The sequence below is a fragment of the Malassezia globosa genome, assembly GCF_000181695.2.
Source record: "Malassezia globosa CBS 7966 chromosome Unknown mgl_sf_1.1, whole genome shotgun sequence".
Classification (NCBI taxonomy): domain Eukaryota; kingdom Fungi; phylum Basidiomycota; class Malasseziomycetes; order Malasseziales; family Malasseziaceae; genus Malassezia; species Malassezia globosa.
Genome location: NW_001849874.1, coordinates 220190 through 239849, shown reverse-complemented (window position 1 = coordinate 239849; position 19660 = coordinate 220190). Strand labels below are relative to the sequence as shown.

At 51.2% G+C, this 19660-nt stretch overlaps 12 protein-coding genes across 12 annotated transcripts; 6 read left to right on the top strand and 6 right to left on the bottom strand.

Annotated features, from left to right (window-relative positions):
* Window positions 1-41: 41 nt before the first annotated feature.
* MGL_0115 (uncharacterized protein) lies at window positions 42-489 on the bottom strand (the record flags this gene model as incomplete). The annotated part of the gene is made up of 4 exons (XM_001732288.1): window positions 42-57; window positions 105-144; window positions 265-406; window positions 436-489. The coding sequence occupies 4 exons, from the start codon at window positions 487-489 to the stop codon at window positions 42-44; spliced, it is 252 nt and encodes an 83-aa protein (XP_001732340.1).
* A 445-nt stretch (window positions 490-934) lies between these two features.
* Window positions 935-2068, top strand: MGL_0114 (uncharacterized protein; the record flags this gene model as incomplete). The annotated part of the gene is made up of 3 exons (XM_001732287.1): window positions 935-1190; window positions 1276-1954; window positions 2014-2068. 3 exons carry the CDS (start codon window positions 935-937, stop codon window positions 2066-2068), a joined length of 990 nt encoding a protein of 329 aa, XP_001732339.1.
* A 254-nt stretch (window positions 2069-2322) lies between these two features.
* Window positions 2323-3297, bottom strand: MGL_0113 (uncharacterized protein; the record flags this gene model as incomplete). Its single annotated transcript, XM_001732286.1, has 1 exon — window positions 2323-3297. One exon carries the CDS (start codon window positions 3295-3297, stop codon window positions 2323-2325), a length of 975 nt encoding a protein of 324 aa, XP_001732338.1.
* A 300-nt stretch (window positions 3298-3597) lies between these two features.
* On the top strand, window positions 3598-5286 carry MGL_0112 (uncharacterized protein; the record flags this gene model as incomplete). The annotated part of the gene is made up of 1 exon (XM_001732285.1): window positions 3598-5286. The coding sequence occupies one exon, from the start codon at window positions 3598-3600 to the stop codon at window positions 5284-5286; it is 1689 nt and encodes a 562-aa protein (XP_001732337.1).
* Window positions 5287-6437: 1151 nt separating this feature from the next.
* Window positions 6438-7829, bottom strand: MGL_0111 (uncharacterized protein; the record flags this gene model as incomplete). The annotated part of the gene is made up of 1 exon (XM_001732284.1): window positions 6438-7829. The coding sequence occupies one exon, from the start codon at window positions 7827-7829 to the stop codon at window positions 6438-6440; it is 1392 nt and encodes a 463-aa protein (XP_001732336.1).
* A 542-nt stretch (window positions 7830-8371) lies between these two features.
* On the top strand, window positions 8372-8728 carry MGL_0110 (uncharacterized protein; the record flags this gene model as incomplete). The annotated part of the gene is made up of 1 exon (XM_001732283.1): window positions 8372-8728. The coding sequence occupies one exon, from the start codon at window positions 8372-8374 to the stop codon at window positions 8726-8728; it is 357 nt and encodes a 118-aa protein (XP_001732335.1).
* Window positions 8729-9442: 714 nt separating this feature from the next.
* On the bottom strand, window positions 9443-10132 carry MGL_0109 (uncharacterized protein; the record flags this gene model as incomplete). The annotated part of the gene is made up of 1 exon (XM_001732282.1): window positions 9443-10132. One exon carries the CDS (start codon window positions 10130-10132, stop codon window positions 9443-9445), a length of 690 nt encoding a protein of 229 aa, XP_001732334.1.
* A 433-nt stretch (window positions 10133-10565) lies between these two features.
* Window positions 10566-12668, top strand: MGL_0108 (uncharacterized protein; the record flags this gene model as incomplete). The annotated part of the gene is made up of 1 exon (XM_001732281.1): window positions 10566-12668. The coding sequence occupies one exon, from the start codon at window positions 10566-10568 to the stop codon at window positions 12666-12668; it is 2103 nt and encodes a 700-aa protein (XP_001732333.1).
* Window positions 12669-13048: 380 nt separating this feature from the next.
* Window positions 13049-13505, bottom strand: MGL_0107 (uncharacterized protein; the record flags this gene model as incomplete). Its single annotated transcript, XM_001732280.1, has 3 exons — window positions 13049-13195; window positions 13272-13419; window positions 13459-13505. The coding sequence occupies 3 exons, from the start codon at window positions 13503-13505 to the stop codon at window positions 13049-13051; spliced, it is 342 nt and encodes a 113-aa protein (XP_001732332.1).
* A 162-nt stretch (window positions 13506-13667) lies between these two features.
* Window positions 13668-14331, bottom strand: MGL_0106 (uncharacterized protein; the record flags this gene model as incomplete). The annotated part of the gene is made up of 2 exons (XM_001732279.1): window positions 13668-13936; window positions 14016-14331. The coding sequence occupies 2 exons, from the start codon at window positions 14329-14331 to the stop codon at window positions 13668-13670; spliced, it is 585 nt and encodes a 194-aa protein (XP_001732331.1).
* An 825-nt stretch (window positions 14332-15156) lies between these two features.
* Window positions 15157-17073, top strand: MGL_0105 (uncharacterized protein; the record flags this gene model as incomplete). The annotated part of the gene is made up of 1 exon (XM_001732278.1): window positions 15157-17073. One exon carries the CDS (start codon window positions 15157-15159, stop codon window positions 17071-17073), a length of 1917 nt encoding a protein of 638 aa, XP_001732330.1.
* Window positions 17074-18160: 1087 nt separating this feature from the next.
* MGL_0104 (uncharacterized protein) lies at window positions 18161-19462 on the top strand (the record flags this gene model as incomplete). Its single annotated transcript, XM_001732277.1, has 1 exon — window positions 18161-19462. The coding sequence occupies one exon, from the start codon at window positions 18161-18163 to the stop codon at window positions 19460-19462; it is 1302 nt and encodes a 433-aa protein (XP_001732329.1).
* Window positions 19463-19660: the final 198 nt, after the last annotated feature.

The window sequence follows — 19660 nt, the reverse complement described above, 5'->3', positions numbered from 1 at the left end:
GAAAAGTGCCTTTGTGCATCTCTGAGATGGCCTTGACCTACCTAGTCTTGCACGTAGCTGCATAGATGTCATTAGACCATGCACATACGGATAAACAAACTTACCGACGGCGTAGTGCGCGGTATTTCTTCAGCATGTACAAGGCTGTGGGTTGTGTGTAAGACTCGGAGCACTTGCTGCGTGTAGTAGGATACATACTTTCTGTCTCTGGAGAATGCGCATGAGCATCATATTCCTATCATTGATCCCAGGATAGGCACGTACCTTTCTTTACAAATTCAGCCAGTCCATGGAGCTTTTGGATCTGTTCCGGGTCAGTGAGGTTCGCATTCTTCCGGAAAGCGGAGCGCAACTTTGGGATGAAATGGTAGTTGGGATCGGGATAATCGCGTCCAAGACGATGAAGCTGACGTCGTTAATCATTTCAATACATACTTCCTTGAATAGAGCAATGGACCGCAAGCGTAGTGGATTTCCCCGAGGAAGCATCGCGCAGATGTAAAACTCTGTATCGCGCGTTTGGACGTCTTCTGACACAGCAAGCCCCGCTTTGCTCAATGGCAAGGCGAGTGGGTGGAATGGGCCGTCGCGACCGACTTGCACACGAAGTGAGAGCAACACTGGCTCATTCACGCCAGGCTATGGTGCTTACGTCATGCTCTGCGCCGATCCCTCTCGCGTCAAGCACAGGCGAAGGAAAACTGGGCCAGTTGGCAGCGTACGTAGTGGAGGCACTAGGATGGCACGCAGAGCAGACAGACCGAGGCACAGCGTCAGAGACCCCAACAATTGGCAATAGCTGCAGCGCGTCCTTCAACAAGATCGCCGCGGTCTTAATTGCACTGCGCACAGCGAGCCACGCACGCGCGGATCAGCTTTGATCAGCCTTCTTTCCCGCTTGCGAGCTTTGTGTCTTGCGAGGTGACTAGAGGAGATGTCGAAGTCTATGGACGATGATGCTGCAGCAAGCACAATGACGCCGCCGCTTTCGGCGCCGTCGAAGCAAATTCCATTGGATGATATCTCGACGTCGGAGTCGGAGCCGGAAATCGAGGATGAGGCAGACGAAAAGCCGTCGGCACGCTCACCAGCTGGCTCACCGGAGCCTGCGCCTGAAGTCCGATGTATGTGGGAGGACTGTGGCGAGACATTCAATGATCTTCAGCCATTCATTGCACATCTTCATTCATGTACGTGTTCATGTCTTTTTTTTCTCCATCTGGGTCGTCATGGGCCGGTGCAGTCTTTTTCTGATCGTGTGACTTACATCAACAGTTCATATTGGAATCCACAAATCGCGCTATGCGTGTGAGTGGACAGGCTGTCCTCGAAAAGGCAAGAGCCAGACATCTCGTTTTGCTTTACTGAGCCACTTGCGCAGTCATACGGGTGAAAAGCCTTTTACGTGTCCACGGCCCGAGTGTGACAAGTCCTTCACTCGATCTGACGCGCTCGCGAAACATATGCGCGTGCAGCACAACATGCCCCCAGCCGGACAACCACGCGCCGGTATGAATCCCGCTTCCATCATGAGCGATGCCGATGAATCTCGTGATGGAATGCATGAAGATATGCTTGACATCGTCGAGAATGAGCGTCGTGCGAATGAGCTAGAGACATCGTATGTGCTACTCGCTCAGCGTGCCGCGGAGAATGGCCGCTTCGTGTTGCCTGCACAGGAGACGAGTGACTTCGAGAAAGTAATGGCTTTTCTACACAACGAAGGCTTAGTACTTGCGCCGTCTGACTCTGAAACAGACGGTGCAGAGCCACTAGCGTCTTCTGCGCGCCACACACCGCCAAAGCCGTACCTTGTGGCAAAGGCTAAGCTCAGGTACAATATGCAGAGACGCGATGAGTGGCTTCAGCTTGTCCAGAAACTACAAGATGAAGAGTCTGAGCTTTTGAAAGACTGTCGCGATACACTTGATACTTTGCTACGGCATTCTTACGGGTACGTTTTTTTTTCTTCTTCTTCTTTTTTCTTTTTCCAATGCATTGACATATTGCCAGCGATAATGTTGACCGTGTATTCAATCCCCCAAAGAAAGAGGAATCCATGACATAGGTGGAACATTTGGCTCTTGGGAGCCCATGTTTCAGTATGTTTGGCCCTGTCACTTCTGTTGTCATGTTTCTTGCGTCGCTCACTCACACATCCCATCCCTGCCCTTTTTCTTTTCTCTTTCCTTTCTCAGTGTCACTCGCATCCGTTCCATTTTCCTTTCCTGTCTTGTATTCATGACATGATTGCTTATCATCGTCTATCTTACACGACCATCTCACATAAATAGGCATGGCTCATACCTAATGCTATGTATATCAGGCTATGCCAATCCATCCAATATGTCGTTGTGCAAGTGCCAGCACAATATCCTGTTCAATTTCCCGCTCGCTTCCTGGTGGCAGGCGGATCCATGTGTGCTCAAAGGGCTGCGTCGTATCAGTTGTCTTGGTTCTCATACGTGCAGTCTGTTCAACAAGGACCACTTCCCACTTGCGCCTGTGTAGATGGTTGCCAATAACGAGCTGATGCCCATAATTCCGCAACGAGCGCTCTGATTTGGGAACGAGCAAGTTATCATCTGTTTCTAGCTTGAAACTCACAATATAAGCTTCAGGAAGCCACTCTTGTACGAGGACACCCAGCACCTTGGGCACCTGCTCCAACTCGATCGTTAATGCATGGTCAGATGACTGGATTTTGTGCTCAGAAATACGGTCTTCTGGCATAAAAAAATCGCTGACAGCTGCTGCAAGATACAGCATCGCTTGGCGGCCTATTGAAGCCATGGCCAGACTAATATTCCGCAACAAAAACAAGTACTCAATCACAGTCACAAACGGTACAGTCAACAGAAGTCCGTGCTTTTTGGCATCATGATACGCGTGCAAAATGGGAAGAAGTCGGCCAACCTGGTCCTCACATACGCGCACGGAGCCACCATTCGCTCCTGGCTCTTCCAGCAAGTCAAAGAGTGGGTTCGTCGTGTGACTGTACGATCGCGTAAAGGGAAATTGACTGTGTTGCCGCGACATGAAAATGACCGCATACCCATGCTTGAGAAAGTATTCTGCTGATGCTGCACCGCGTGTTCCTGCCGAAAAATTGTCGAGAAACCGTACGACATTTTTTTCCAATGGTACTGTTGTTCCGCCGCTCGTCACCAGCACGACCTTGCGTCCATTCGCTCCATGCCTATGAAGAAAGGCTTCCACTTGCCGTGTCCTTTCGTGAAGGCCTTCAGGCTCAGGAAATCCCGCGAAGAAGCTCTGGGGCGTCCAAGCCCTGCTCATGACACTCTCGTTACGTTGTGTGGCTCAAGCGCTGAAGTAGCACGTGTGGCGTTCGCCCTGCACTTCCTGCTGCCTGCTACGCGACAAGCACTTACGCTAAGGATGCAACCTCTCGCATACATCACGTGACCATACCGACGTAACGCGCTCATCCTCCATCCTCTATTGGCACCTATCGTTGCTGTTGTTGTTGTCGGGCGTGCGACCGTGCGTTGTGCATTCAGATTGTCGTGTGCACTTGCGAGAGATTATCTCCATCAGCTGTTTAGCTCGCGTGAAGCCGTGACTCCGTGCGTATAGATGAGCTCCAGCGACGTACGCGACATTTTGTCGCTGCCGAATCGTGCTACCACAGCCGAGAGTGGACAACATCGCGCACCTGCGCGAGCGCCACCGACACTTCCTGGGGATACAAGACAGAAGCAGAGGCCTGAAGGCATGTCGCGTGAACTATATGCCCTGCTAGGTCCCAATGCACCCAGCCTCGTCATGTCTAGTGCTACAGGAGGGCCAGATGGATTGGCTTCCAGCGGAGGTACACAACCGACATTCCAGCCCAAGTTCCAGCGAAAGGCCAACTCAGGCGTTGTTCGCAGGTGGGCATGGACTCCGTTCCGGAATCCTGCACGCGAGGACACGCCAACCGACACGGATTCTGCAGCGTCAGAAGCTCTGCTAGGACAGGGCTTGCCGACACGACGGGGTCTGGTGCTTCATCACTGGAAACCTGTCTTATCATCGACATCGTCTTTATCGAAACAGAGTGGTGCTGATGACGACGACAAGGAGATGGGCGATGAAGTCGCCCTCGATGAAGCTTGGGCCCCATTCAATACGAGTTCTCAAGTGTTCCATTATACCACAGAAGAGTATACCCAATACCTGACCGACAGTGACTGGACAAGAGATGAGACGGACTATTTGATTGATATGTGCGAAATGTACGACTTGCGCTTCATTGTCATTGCTGATCGATACGAATGGCCCGGATCGCATCGTACCATTGAGGATTTAAAGGCCCGTTACTATACAATCTGTCGTCGACTGTTGCGAGAACGAATCAGTAATGAGAATGTCGAGACGAGACACACACAGCTGCAGACATTCGCCTATGACCGGCAGCAGGAAATGGAGCGGAAGAATGCTGTACAGAAATTGTTTTCTCGCACACCCGAGCAGCTGGCCGAGGAGGAGGCGCTCTATGTGGAAGCACGGCGTCTTGAACAAAATGAGACAAAGTTTGCTCGGGAACGGGCTGATCTTCTCCGCTTGCTCGGCGGTTTCGATGGTGTTCCGTCATACTCCGCTGCAACGGTTGCTGCTGTGGGTGCTGGTCTTGTATGGCCAGGATCGAGTCACCATGTGGACCAACCTTTCGATGATAAAAAACACAAGCGACGCCGAACCGATGTGCCGTCTCCACCAGCAAAGTCCAAGAGTGATGCAAAACAGCAACTTTTCGATGCACAGCATTTCATCACGCGCTTCTCGACGACGGGTCCGCATGTGCTTCGCACGCCATACCCCAATTTGATCGGCACACCTTCTGCACTGCCACCTGTGGCATCCGCGACTAGTGGCTCCTCGACCAAGTCTGAGAACGCTGCACATCATGGAGCCTATCTTCGGTCTACGCGTATGCTGACGTTCCGTCCCAACCAATATACACGTGTCATGCAGGCGCTATCTGAGCTTCATCCACCGGTCGGAGCAAGACTCGTATTTCCTACCGCCACCAATGTAGAAAAATGGGAGACGCTTTTGGGCGCCGTTGCTGGTGGCCTCGAAATTAAGAAGCAGCTCGATCGCGTCGAAGCCGAGTACCAAATAGCGCGAGCGCGGCTCGCTGCCGCTGAGCAGGCTGCAGCCAAAGCGCCGCCTCCCCGAACTGAGAGCGGGACATCGGACACAAAGGTGCATGGTTCAGAAACCGAGTCGCAGGACTCGACGAGTCGTTCGTCCGGTGCACAGAAAAGTCAAACACGCTAACGCAAGAGCCCACATGAAACTAAGAACGTATGCCCTGGAGAACTGAGAAGTACGCGCTTACCGACGGATGAAGGCACTATTTGCAACGCGGCCAGCCAAACTGGGCCTGATGCAGTGCACCATTGTGGAAACCAATCTATGAGAATTGAGAGAGCTATACTTAGTCTGCATCGATCAGCTTGTTTTTTTTTTTCGGGCTAGATGGCTCTGAATTGACGAGGACGGAGATGTCTCCTGAATTCCTGACGTACGGACGTGTAAGAAAAGGTGATGCATCTCTGTGTGATGCTCGTTCGTTCACAGGGTAGGACGCCTGATTCAAAGATGCTGGCAATCAATCAGCATGCGGTGTACGTGGGTACTGGTACGAAGAGGTGAATCGAATGTTGTTCGGGTTCTTGGGCGCAGTAGCTGATGGATAGCGGTGCTACTGTTGCTGTATGGCCTTGGCAGCACAGAGGTTTCCTGGCCATTTTCTCATGTTGGACAATGTCATTATCAGAGTTCATAATGATTTTCTGTACGAGCTTGACATGCTCAACCCAAAGAACAAGAGTGAACATTTTTGTGATTAGATTGATGAGTCGAAGTCTTTTTATTTCAGCGCTTTTTCTTTTTTTTTTTTCGGGGGGGGGGGGGTATGGCAACGAGCGACGTCGGATGAGGTACGGTGATGGCGAAAGATTTGGGAAATGAAGTCGAGTGCATTCGCACTTGTCGATCAGGCTCATGCACAACTGAAACAAGGATCTTCCCTTCCCCACTTGGTTCGCGACAGACTCGATTCACATCTCTTGTGTGTCTTTATCGATAGACGTTGAACTCCCTGCCCTCTTTTAGCTGTAAATGGACTGGTCATGTGTTGGTAGTACTTGTAAATATGGTGTCGCCGGCGTTGAAAAATGCTAACTGACGTAGGAAACAGCTGGTGTCTGTCCTAAAGGGTGAGGTGTCGCCTAGGTCTACGGGGCATTACGCCAGAACTTTAGCAATCGGTGCTATTCCATAGAACATGGCGGCTGTGGGAGGACAAAACACACACACACACACACACCACAAGAATTCGTTAAAAAAGGAGACGAAAAACAAGCAACCGGTCATGAGTGGTATACAAACGAATCTCGGTTCAAGTGTGGATGTACGCAAGTCCATCATAGGTGGACAACACATGCACCCTCAGCAGGGTGTGTAGGGAACATGACTTCTTCCAGCTGAGACTCTTTCAGGTAGCCAAACTTGATGGAATAATACAATTCCTTCAGCGAGTGCATGATTGCATGCATGGAATCACGGTGGATCAAGTGTACAGCGCAGCCACCCCATCCAGCACCAGTCAGGCGAGATCCCAAAGCACCCTGCTTCCTGGCGATGCAAACGATCAAGTCCAACTCGGACGAACTGCAGTCATAGTCATTTCGCAGGCTCTCATGACTGGCATTCATCAACGAGCCTAGATGATGCGCTACGCGGTGCAAATCAACGGGTGCACCTTGTTCAGTTCGAGCGCGTGTACGTTCGAGGACAGAGCGGAATTGCAGAACACGCAGCGCTTCTGAGTACACATGGAATGCACGTGCATGGAGGAAAAACTGATTCGCATGAATGGGGAAGTCGCTGAGGAACGTCTGATCAAAGTCTTGACCGTGGAGACCGACCAGCTCTTCGACTTCAGTACGTGAAAGACCGCACCTAGGAAGGCTTGCTTCCACAATATTGAGCATCGCCTGCAGCTGCGCAGCCTCCTTACCAAGATCCTGGAACGCCATCTTCACATCGTCATATTCTTCCATCATCTTGTCCAAGGCACCTGGGCGGCTCAACCAGTATGTGTCTGAGACAGCGCGAAGTGTCTGAGGGAACTGGAAGGGCATGTCCGCTTTGGTGCCCAAAACCCGCTTCAGTGCACACGCTGCGATTCGCGTTTCAACGACACGCAGATTGTATTGCACAGGAGCGTGTACCTTTTTGTCAGACGCCATCATGGTGTTGGTGACAAGAAACAGGTACTCATTCTGGATCGGCAACATGATCGGCGTCGTTCGTAGGCTCGGAACGAATGACACGTAGATTGCATGGTCCCGCTGCCCAAACATAGAAACAGCCTGGTCCATCCCACCCGAGTTCACGCCTACCAAGCGTTCACTGCGACAGGCCAAGTCAGCTATAGCTTGGCGTGTCATACAGTGTGTAGCGCGCAATGCAGTCAGAACAGCAATCATGCTAGCTGTCGTCATAGCTGCACTGGAGCTCAGGCTGCTTTCTGCTGGCACACTACCATCAACAAGGATGTGAATGGTGCCCCGAGCGCTTCTCAATACGTCGGCGGGCAAGACAGACTGCAATCCGCGCAATGCCGCTTTGAAGTAGTTTGACCAGCGCGTCATGCCTATATGCGTAAGTTCAATCGTCTCGGGCTGCATCAAGTCACATTGAAAGGTCGTGTGTGCAAAGTGCATAACGACATTGTGCAACTCGCAGCGTAAATGGTCTGTGTTCTCAGGAGTGAAGGCTGTTGCCATCAAGATGTCTTTTTCGATCGCCATGGGGAACACATCATACCCGATGTAGTCAATGTGCCTGTTCGTGCAACTGTTAGCAGCGGCACACACACATGCCTCACATACTCGCCGATCATGTTCAGACGCCCAGGTGCACGGGCAATAAACTCGGGTTTTCGGTGAAACACTCGTTCAAAATGCGCTGCTAGTCCATTCCAGCGCACTTCCTCTTTGGAAAATGTCTGCTCAGAATAAATATCTTCGAGCCTGCGGTTTGGGACAATGTCCGTCATTCTCAAATGATTGTCGAGGGCAGGGGTTGCAGATGCAGATGCAGATGCAGATGCGGACATTGGAAATTCGAGTGGCCCAAGTACTAGTCGTATTTCGCTCCACTCACCGTGCCAAACCGTCCGTGTCGCACAGGACGGGGCACCGGCTCAATGGAAGACCCTCCACCGATGCCCTCCACTTTCACGCGCAATCTACGTTCTTTCGCACACGAATTTGACAGCATTCGTTCTCAGCGTGAGTGAGCTTGCACCATTGCGACGGGGAAACTCGCGTATCTTTCCTTCTGAGCCGGCATGTCTCATGCCAAATACGTATGGCATGAAGACGATGAGACTGAGGAGTCCTCAGTCGCCGGTGCATCTGGACCGGCAATGGACCCTGCATCTGCAGCAAATGAGCAGGTGACGGTCACGGCCTCGGACGACCGGCCTGCGATTATACGACTTGCGCATGCATGGCTGAATGAGCGTGGTTCACCAGAGATGCAGCCTTGGCCAGTTGAGATTGTTGAAACAGTGATGGATCAATTACAGCAACAGCAGTCAATTTTGGACTCTCTTATTTCTGATATCTCTACGTCCAGACGAGGAGCAATTCCGCCTGAATCTCGTGCAACTGGACGCAGAACGGTCCAAGTGGCTTCTTCGTAGTTTTTTGCGTACGCGCCTCGAAAAGGTATGTTTACATGCACCGTCCTCCCGCCTTACCGAGTCTAGCTGGAGAGATTTGCCGCACATTTCGCGACCAGTAACGTGGAACAAGCATATTTATCAGACCTCGAGCTCGGGTATGTGAAACGGTATGATCGTTTGATGGCCGAGCATATGCACGCGGTTGTTCTTCAATATTTGCCAGAGTCGATGCGGGGCTTGGATGACCCACCTCCGGGTGCTACGTCAGCTGGCACAACTGGTGGTATGAGTATGTTGATCTGCGCGTTTTGTCGAAGATGAAGAAACTAACGGCACTTTCACGTATAGTCACGGCGCCCCGGCTTGATGAACCTGTATTTGTATTTTGCCGCGAAGATGCCGGCACTTTGTCAATGCCAGAGTATGTACTCGCACTTTGGTGGGAGAGAGAACGACAGAGACAAGGAGAAAGTGTGTGTGTGTTCACAACCAGAGGTAATAGTCCGCCACATTTTGGTGCGTGTTGCACATGCATATGTTCACGCAGTTCTCTTTCTCTTTCTCTCTCTCTCTCTCTCTCTCTCTCTCGTTTCCGAGAATCACACTGACAAACTTTAGCGACAACTCCATCCCGCTCATGAAAGGCACCATCCATCTATTGCCTTACCGAACGATTCGTACTCTTTTGCATCAACATCGCGTAGAGCTTTTGTAACGATGAAATATATAGGACTATGCAGGTAAGTTCACAATGGGTTCAGGCCGTGTAGAAAACAAGAGCTTGTGACGAACCAGCGTCACAATCGTATAAGATGTGATGGTGTTCAAAGGTTTTGCTTGACGCGCTTGTGAATTCGGCGATGAGAAGTCGGCATAACCATCAGACCATGACGCAGTACACTCAGGCATTGGACTACTAGACAGAGTAGTAGGGGGGTGTCGTCGCGGAGGTGTCACACATGGTTCTGGGGCTGCACGCTTTCGCGACGCAGTTGAAGAAAGAGATGGTGATGCTGGCAGAGATGTTGGTGGCGATGCAGGTGGCGATACAGGCGGCGAGGATGGCCATGCACTCGATTCACATGTGGCCGTTGCCGATGGATTGTTTGCACCACGCGTGGATGGCGATCGTGGATGCATCTGTTTCTCGAGCACCGCTAATGGTCTGCGTAGTTTCACTATGCTTCCTTCAAGCCGATGATGAGAGATCTGGAGCACTGGCTTATCGTCGCGCCCTGTGGGGAACGAGATAGTCCCGATCGTCTCGCCACCACGTGGATCACATCCATCCATTTCCAACGATCCTTGTAACTCTACAAGCACAAGCTCGCCAGACGGACTTAGTCGTACAAGCGGCGCCGGGTAATTCGATGCTGCCTCTTGTTTCACGGTGCTTGGTGCATAGTGGATGGGGATCCGCATTCACGTAGCTGATGCACGTATGTAAGTGTATGCGTTGATGGAGTGCAGTCTTCCTCCAACTTCGCAACCCCTTGACATGTGGAGTACTTGCAGCGTCATGGAAAGTTTTGCTGGACGAGGTCCATCCCTCCACTGCCCAAGTCGCGAAACTATGTCTCGACTTTGTTCCTATAAAAGATCATGCAAAAAATAAAAAATCACGCAATCTGCTCGCCCAAAATGTATCATGGGTGAAGATAACCTACAAGGTCGAGTTGTGTCTAACAGAAAAGGCACCATCCTGCACGACAATCTCTTTCATCGCCTATTTGGCGATGGCGCTTACCTCATCGCTGGCAGACGCTAAAGCAGGGCGTCGTTGACTCAGCTCGATAAAAAACCCTAACCCCACCCCATGCAGGATTTTGGATCACAAGTGCCGGTTTCACAAGCCATGGGCACTGACATGGGGGGGGTCCATGCGGACGGGCTTAGACATGCGTCGCCATGCCCATTTCCGCTCATGCTGGATCCAGAAGAAGAAGACAAGGGACGTGAGAGTGTAGATTTACCACCTCTGAGAAGTAATAGCGTTGAAGATACTCGGTGCTACTGGGCCATTTGTAAGTACAAAGACAGCAAAGACTCATCACTCCTGTTCGTCTACCTGGACCCCCGTGCATACAAGAAAATCGGACATTTAATGTACCAATCATCTCTTATGGATTTTGTTCAGCCGAGTGAGCAGCCTCGCGTGCGTGATCACTTGCGGACTATCATGCTGAGCCAAACGCTCTTTGGAAGTGTGATGCAGTGCAGATTTGTGTCTCTCTCATCGATGTATGCGTATCTTCGTGGAATCAATCCACCGGCTTACAATACTACCGACATCATTGTATCTTGGCTTAACGAGGATCTTGCTCTATGTTTCTTTCACGCTGTCGACGATGCTACCTGTGCTTGTGGCTTGGACCCTGGGACATTCAATCGGGACGAAGTCTACCGTCTATGGGATGCACTCTCAGCCGCAAGTGATCCGCAACCGAAGGGACCCCTCTCTAACGTATTCCAAATCTTGTCAACAGACTCGCCTCGCACCATCCTCATGAGCTGGCCACCTCCCGGCTTGTACAATGCTCGCGACTTCGCCTCGCTCGTAGAAGGGGCATCGTCTCCTGACGGCGCCACTTGCACGCAACGACTCCGCGCTTCGCATGCACTGCACACTCAGTATCACACATTTACTGTTGCGAGTGTGCTTGTGCCATGTGCCTCAGTGCTTCTTGCCTGCTTTCAAATCACTGACGAGCAAGCTCTGCCGCCCGGGAGACGAGCCAATGCAGCTCCAGACCAGCAAAGCAAGTTGCAGTTTGCGTCAGCTGTGAATGCATCGAAAAAGTGTTCAAGCTGCGGGAAAACCGATAGCCCTGAATGGCGTCGAGGACCATCGGGCCAAAAAACTGTAAGTACTAAGCTCTTTGTTCTGTCATCTTTAACACTTCAGCTCTGCAATGCGTGTGGTCTTAGATTTTCTCGCTCGCTGACGAGCCGACGACGCCGTGACAATAATGCATCTCTGTCAATCAATCAAGAGACCGATGAGCCCGCCATGGTTCCTCGAAGTCGAGGAGCGGGCGGTGGAAGTCGCCCAGGCACGCATCGACGAAATCATAGACGCGTGAAGAAAAGCAAAGGGCAAGACGAGACTCGTGTCGATGAACTATCGGAATATGATCGCCGATTGGCCCATGTTCTTGCCTCGCTTCCAGATGACCAGCTTGCTGTGGATGGATTCCACACACCGTTTGCGAACAAACTGCCCCCCAAAATGCCTCCTCTCCAGTCTTTTGCCCCCTTGCATTCGGCACCTGCATCGCCTGGACCTCTTATGTCTCCAACGACACGCATCATGTTCCAATCGCCGCCGCCTCACTCGAGCATGCCGTCACCGCATGTGCCCCCTTGTTTGCCGCTCTCTGTATCTCATTCGTCTTATCAAAACACTAACCCAACTCCTGATGCTGCCGTCTCCATGGACGTGCCCATCAGCGCGTCTGTGCCCACAACACCCACAGCCCCAACAACGTCATTCAGCCAAGCCTTTTCTGTTATTCCGCACTCTGGAACATCGCAACATTCGCATCTACCCCCGACTTCCACGGCGTCTCCTGTTCACAGAAGCTTTTCTCGAGCGCGTGCATCCTCCGATTCAACACCCCACCCCATCCCGAACACGACGCCTAACATATCAAGTATGTTTGTACCCAAGCATGAATTGGACACATCATCGCTACATGCACCAACACCGTCATTACCACTTTCTAGCATGATAATCGCGCCCAAATCTCCCATGCATTCAAACTTTCAACCCACGGATTCCACCGCAGTAGCGACCTCATTTTCTGATGCAGTCACGACAACAGCGGCTGTATCGTCTCTACAAAATCATCTTTCTCCACAGTGGTCCTCAGAATCTACTGCCAAGGATCAAAATACCACTTTACTGGATCTGGAGAATCCATCTTTGACCAAGCAAGTGCCTTTATGTGAGTATTGATTCTCTGTGACCCCATCGCTCCCTCCTTTTCAGCCGGCGATACTAACTCATGCACAGCGGGTGAGATGTCTCTGGGCCTCAATTCTTGATGATAGCGCACGCATGCAGTCTCTTTATTTATTTGGGTGTAAAGGAGAGAAATATATTTCCAAGTGATTTTTTTTTTGCTTTTGTCGTGGCGACGGTTGTTTTTTATTCTATTTTTCTGTTTCTTTACATCCCCCTCCTTGTCCTTGTTGTTCGTATTCACATTATACGTACACGAACGGCACAGCATGTGTACCAATACATCACGCTGCAATAGAAAGAAAAAAATGCTTTGACGAAGATAGTATAACGTGTCTAAACCAAAAAAATAAACCCCGCAGTATGATACTTCATTAGCGACTGTTATTTTCACCGAGCTTGCAAGCGACAATTTTGGCTTTATCGACTGATAACATTTCGCCATTGTCGAGCTTGAAAGCGGCATTCTTGATGATAAAAGTCCACACCTCGTCACACAGGCGATAGTTGTGAAGGTGCCCCTTTCAATAAGTGTTAGGAATACCGTAATCAAAAAACAACATATTTTCATGTTGAGATTTTCCTGTATATGCGTACCTTTACGTTGCCCTTCGATTTCACATTGTTTGCCAGTGTTTCCGAGATGGACTTATCGAACTGCTCAAGCACCTTCATCGCCAAAATTGGGTTTATGTGGCCTGACTGGATTAGCTCATCAAGTGCATCTGTGAGCTGTATTCCAATACTATTTGTGAGTTTGTACCATGATGCAGCCCACGCATACCTGCTTTGGCGGTAGAACTCATAGTACTGGTTCCGACCGGCCGTCATGCTCAACTGTGGTCAAGACAGTCGCGCGAGCACATGTGGGTGGCGGGGGGATTGTTATAGTGGAGGTGCGTACTCTACGAGCCCTGGCCTATGCACGGATGGACGTTCCTAAAGAAATCCATCCACTAATCGTCACGAGAGCCAGCCAGCAAGCCGACGACACTATGGCTCATCCATCATGATCTGAAGGAACTCTTGCTCACTTATTTCACCATCCTGATCTAGGTCAAACTCATCAATCATAGCTTGCCTGAGTGTGTGAGTGCATCTAAATACAACGTACAGCTCCTCGTCGTCCAAGTCTTCACCCAGTTCCTTCGCGACACGCTTCAAGTTGCGCAGGGAAATCTTGCCCGTATTATCTTCGTCAAATAGTGCAAATGCGCGAAGTATCTCTTCGCGAGGATCCCGCGCGGCTATCCGCTCTGTCACTACAGTAATTCGTCAATATAGGCATATAACCCCACGAATACACGCATGCGCACACGCGTGGATGCGTTCATCACGTACTAATGCGATTAAATGCTGGCCAGTCCATAAGTCCAGAGCCCTTTGGATCATTTTCGCGCAGAATATCCAGTACTTCTGCCTTCTTCATGTCAAATCCAAGTGCTCGCATTGCTACTTTGAGTTCGTGGTAGTCGATGGCGCCGTCTTTATCGGTATCAAACAAGTCAAACGCTTCACGGATCTCTTGGCGTTGATCGTCTGACAATTCAATCGCTGGTGCAGGTACACGTGCGTTCGAGTAGCTTATGCCTGACAGCGCTTGGGAGCCACCGAATGAAGGCGTTCGTCGCGCACGCACACGCGACAAATGACTCATGGTCGTCGTAGAAGCGGCCTGACGTGTATGAATGAATAAGAAATTTTCGTGTACTTCACAGCGTGTTGCTTCGGTGGGCGCGCGTCTGGCTGAATCCGCCAGTGACAGTGCGCTTGAAGAGGCCTGCCTGTTTTTATTTGATGTGATTATTCTGCGATCTTTTTTTCAGACACGCGTTCGATCCTCGTGTTGACTGTGGATTTTTTTGGCGCCCGCAAGCGCTAGGTATGCAAATAGGCTGACGCGGTTGTTGGACTCGACATCAGTCACAGTAGCAACTGATTTTCTTCTAGTCTTCGAGGATCCCCTTGTTCATCTTGATGCATGGCACGACCGCGTGCTAGGTGGCGTGCTATCCTAGCGCTACCGTCTGTGTCATGCGTCAGTCCAAATGCTTGGGTGTGCGCACGGCAAGTGCATTCAAGTGTGCTTGGGTCACCATTGTCGCTGTGGACGCCACCTCACCTTCGCTGGCTGACGCACGACGCAGGCGCACGCGACGCGCGTCCTGTGACTTTTACGCGGTACTGGCAACCATTCCAGCCGCCACAGATAAATGCAGGTGCATTCTTACCTTCATCGACGCTTGCATTCACTGAAGCATTGGAGCGGCACGACATACCCACTTGTTTAGAGCTTTTACGCGCTGATCACTTAACACTGCCCTATCCATTATGGCTCTCTTTGTGGACACTGGTGGCGGAAGGTCCCAGTCCTATACCCAGTCATGGTTTATATGAGCGCCTTGATATTGTGTGCAACCATCTATACGAATTATACGTGTATCATCAGGACACATATCCCAACCGCACGATACCCCCTTTAATGCGGCAACGCTTTGTCTATCTTCTGCTCAAGCGAGCTGAACGCATTGATACCACATTCTCCATTGATGAATGCCCGCGCCAGTGCTATGAGCAGGTAGCGACGCTTGTCCATGTGGCCGGCAATGCTCACACACTCGACGGCGACTTGGCTGGTCGACTCGTATTCCGACTGGCTCGGATGCACGCGTTGGGCGCACTTCTACCCATTTTAAATACATATGTGACTCGCTCAGACACGCCCGTGGATCCAATCTCAGCTGGACAACCTCTAGCCGCTGTGTTAGATGAATCTCTTACATGGTTCTCAAAGACTGCGCCAGACGATCCCACCAAACAGACTGCTTTGGCACTCGGCATCGAGGCTCTCCGGCTCGCTTTTTTGCGCAATTGGCCCATCAAACATACCCTTGTGCAGCGCTGGCTTTCATGTGCAGGCCCATCCCTCACAAAAACATGCTTGAACGCGCCAACCTCGCCCAAACTGCCGCCACAAATAACAGTGTCTATGCAGGGTGCAAATGACATTGACGGTATTCTTCGTGACGCTTGCGCGCATAGACCTCAATACATGCATGAACGTGCGGTGGTAGTCTTGTCGAAACTTGGTGATCCGCGCCCCGCCATCGACCTCCTTCTTTCGTCCTCGACATGCCATTCAAGTCTTGCGCCTCTGCCTTTTGACGCATATGCCGCTATCATTTCTGCCTTGACATGGATGGTTCGCTCAAACATATCGCGACAAGCCGCAATGACTCTGGCTGTTTATGTGCTTGATAGGCTTTTGCAGGCTGGATTGCGTGCCGACGAGCAAATGTATGGCGAACTCATACGTGCTCTTCAATGCATGCTTGTTCCAACCAGTTCAAGAACCTCCGAAGTAGGATCTGCATGGCTGAAAGAGTATCAAGCGAAGCTTCACCACATCGAATGGCATGCCTACCTGGCCCACTTTACCACTCAGATGCTTGCTCGAGATGATGTGGGCGTCATCCGCATCGACCATCTGCGTCTTCTTCTTCGCATGCATATCCAAAGTCGTCAGTTCAGAATGAGCCGGTGGCTATATGAGCAAATACGCGACGCCTATCCAGACGCACTTCCTTGCTCCATACCAACGATGTTCTCCTGGCTTTTTCTACGTGCGTATTCACGGCCTAGCAGTCTTTCATTTGCTATGCGCATGTATCAAGACTGGCTTGCATTCGGTCATGCATTGCCGTGCGCTCAGATTGAGCCATATCTTTGCGCGCTACTTTCCCATGGGATGGCCTCGATGGCACAGCGCGTGATTCACGACCAATGTCAACTCGGACGCCTGCCGCGTCCGACATTGACAGTGCTTGTCGTGCGTGCTTACTTTGTTTGCGGCTATTTTGATGCGGCGCTTGCATGGGCATCCGATCTGCTTGCCCTACCTGACACGACCACCCCTGTGACGGACTCTGCTCATCCAGCAATTCCGTCATTGGAATACTACGCCATCTGCCTGTCTGAGGCAGGTCGTTGTGATCAGTATGGTATGGATCAGCATGCACTCCTGAAGCTGCATCGGCTCTTTGAAGAGTTTCAGCTTGGTCTAGCACATGCTATGACTTCTGATCAGGTCTGCCTTCACACCGTGACTCGTGCGTACTATGGCATGATCCAGGTGCTGCTGAAAGCACTTGAAGGAGAAACGGAAACATCTACCCTGCATGACCGGACCACACACTCCAACACGACGGATCAAAGCCATGCGATTTACAAGCGCATCGAAATGCTATGGCATGAATGGGACGATCTGTTCGGCACGTTGTCCGACGGACATTCTGCTTTAGCGCTACGTGATGATATGAAAACACTCTTAACAAAAATGGAAAAGTTTGTGCCACGCCCATCAGCCGCGCAAATCGATCAAGAGCGAAAAGGCGGTTAGTAAGACGTGACTTTCGTTCCTAATGTAACTTGATTTAGCCCAACTTGTCCCGTCAAAACCTTGGGTAGGAAGCACAAGGTTGACTCCTTAGATAGGGCGTCACCGAGCAAGTTCGATGACACTGACTCATGCATACATGCTTGCACTGTACAAAGCATGATTGTGCGCACACTTGGCAACAAGGTCGCCTAGTTAGATTTCATTGCTGTACATGTTTGTTGGTATATATCGGAACAGGGCAGGGGATGCAGGGTAGAACAAAATCCTACCTTGTACACCATCATCCTGATGAAAGCGCAGAACTGCAATGATATCGTCGTAAGCACATACGTACATAGAAGTATATACTCACGCAACTTCTGGTCGCAAATAAGGCACACCTGTGGGCGTATATTCAACTAGGTGCGTGACTTCCACAGTCGGGCGACGCGCACAAATCCGGAATACGCGCTCAACTGGCTGACATAGGATGCGGTGCTGCTGAAGCTGACAATGAAATTGGACGACTTCGGCTAATTCACACACCCCTTTCGACTTTCGTGGCTGAGAGGAAGCATGAGGCACAGGGGAAAAAGACATGCTTCTCAACACAAAGCCAAAATGAAACTGCTAGGTAAAGAGGAAGAAGGAGAAACAGCCGCGAGCCGAAGCGCCAGACAACGCTTAGTTCCTCGCTCAGAACAGAGCGTCTGGATGTGGCGAGACAATAAGAGCACACAACTATCAACGAATGCCTCCAGCCTATAGAGAAAGGTTGGAAGCTGGAGGCAACCGCATTCTTATGAACCCCAACGCTGCAACTAAGACTTACCCGCCAATCTGCCTGCCTATGAGGAGCCGCGGCAAAGGGCCAATAACGGTGCATCACGTGGAAGACATGCAAGTCTCGCACGTGCGTACGACACACTCGCACGGATTGTGCACGCTGGCGGCGTGTGGGCCAATGTAGGGCCGATACGTGGAGTCAAACGTAGATCGACGAGCAGCGGGCGGGGCGGACAGAGAAAGGAGGTCACGCATATGAAAGGCACCAACAGTTCTCAGCGCACATCCTTCTCTCACCCATCATCTCTTCCTGATTCCTAATATGTCGAACTACAAGGTCGCTGATATTTCGCTTGCCGCTTTCGGTCGCAAGGAGATCCAGATCGCTGAGGGCGAAATGCCCGGTCTCATGGCCCTGCGTGAGAACTACGGTCCTTCGCAGCCACTGAAGGGCGCTCGCATCGCTGGTTGCTTGCACATGACGATCCAAACGGCTGTGCTGATCGAGACCCTCGTCGCTCTTGGTGCACAGGTGTCGTGGTCGTCGTGCAACATCTTTTCGACTCAAGACCACGCTGCCGCTGCTATTGCTGCAGCCGGTATTCCTGTGTTTGCCTGGAAGGGCGAGACGGACGAGGAGTACAACTGGTGCATTGAGCAAACGCTGAAGGCGTTCCCAAATGGAGAGCCTCTGAACATGATCCTGGATGATGGTGGTGACCTTACATGGACGATTCACAACAAGTACCCTGAACTGCTCGAGAACATCCGTGGTCTGTCTGAGGAGACGACTACTGGTGTGCATCACTTGTACATGGCGGTGAAGAAAGGCGAGCTTAAGGTGCCTGCCATCAACGTGAACGACTCGGTCACCAAGTCGAAGTTTGACAACTACTACGGTTGCCGTGAGTCACTTGTCGATGGTATCAAGCGCGCGACAGACGTCATGCTTGGCGGCAAGGTCGCCGTTGTGGCAGGTTTCGGTGATGTCGGTAAGGGTTGTGCCGAGTCGCTCCGTTCGTACGGCTGCCGTGTCATTGTGACGGAGATTGACCCGATCAACGCTCTGCAGGCTTCCATGGCCGGCTACCAAGTCGACACGATGGACGATGTCGCATCGCAAGCCAACATCTTCGTCACTACGACAGGCAACCGTGACATTGTGACGACAAAGCACTTTGAGATGATGCCGGAGGATGCCATTGTGTGCAACATTGGTCACTTTGACATTGAAATTGACGTTGCTGGTCTTAAGAAGATCGCGAAGGAGGTCGTGAACATCAAGCCCCAGGTCGACCGCTACACATTGCCTAGCGGCCGCCACGTGATCTTGCTTGCTGAAGGCCGTCTTGTGAACCTGGGCTGTGCCACGGGCCACCCATCGTTCATTATGAGTGCTTCGTTCTGCAACCAGACACTTGCACAGATCACTCTCTGGAACGACAAAGAGAACAAGTACCAGCGCGGTCAGGTGTACATGCTCCCCAAGACGCTCGATGAAGAGGTGGCTCGTGCGCACCTTGCTAAGCTGAACGTGAAGCTCACGAAGCTCACGCAGGTCCAGTCTGACTACCTCGACATCCCTATTGACGGTCCTTACAAGGCTGACCACTACCGCTACTAAGCAACTCGCGGTAGTTTTCTCCTGATGGTACAGGCTAACTCTGTCTATGAGGGGTGAGAAAAAACGTGTTTTCCATTCTTATTTTCTATTTTCTTTGGTGTCAACACCCTGTATGTATAGTACTCAACGCGCTTGATACGGTTTGTGGCTGTTGCTGATGCACACCGTCTACATTTTTCATACGATCCTTTCATAGGG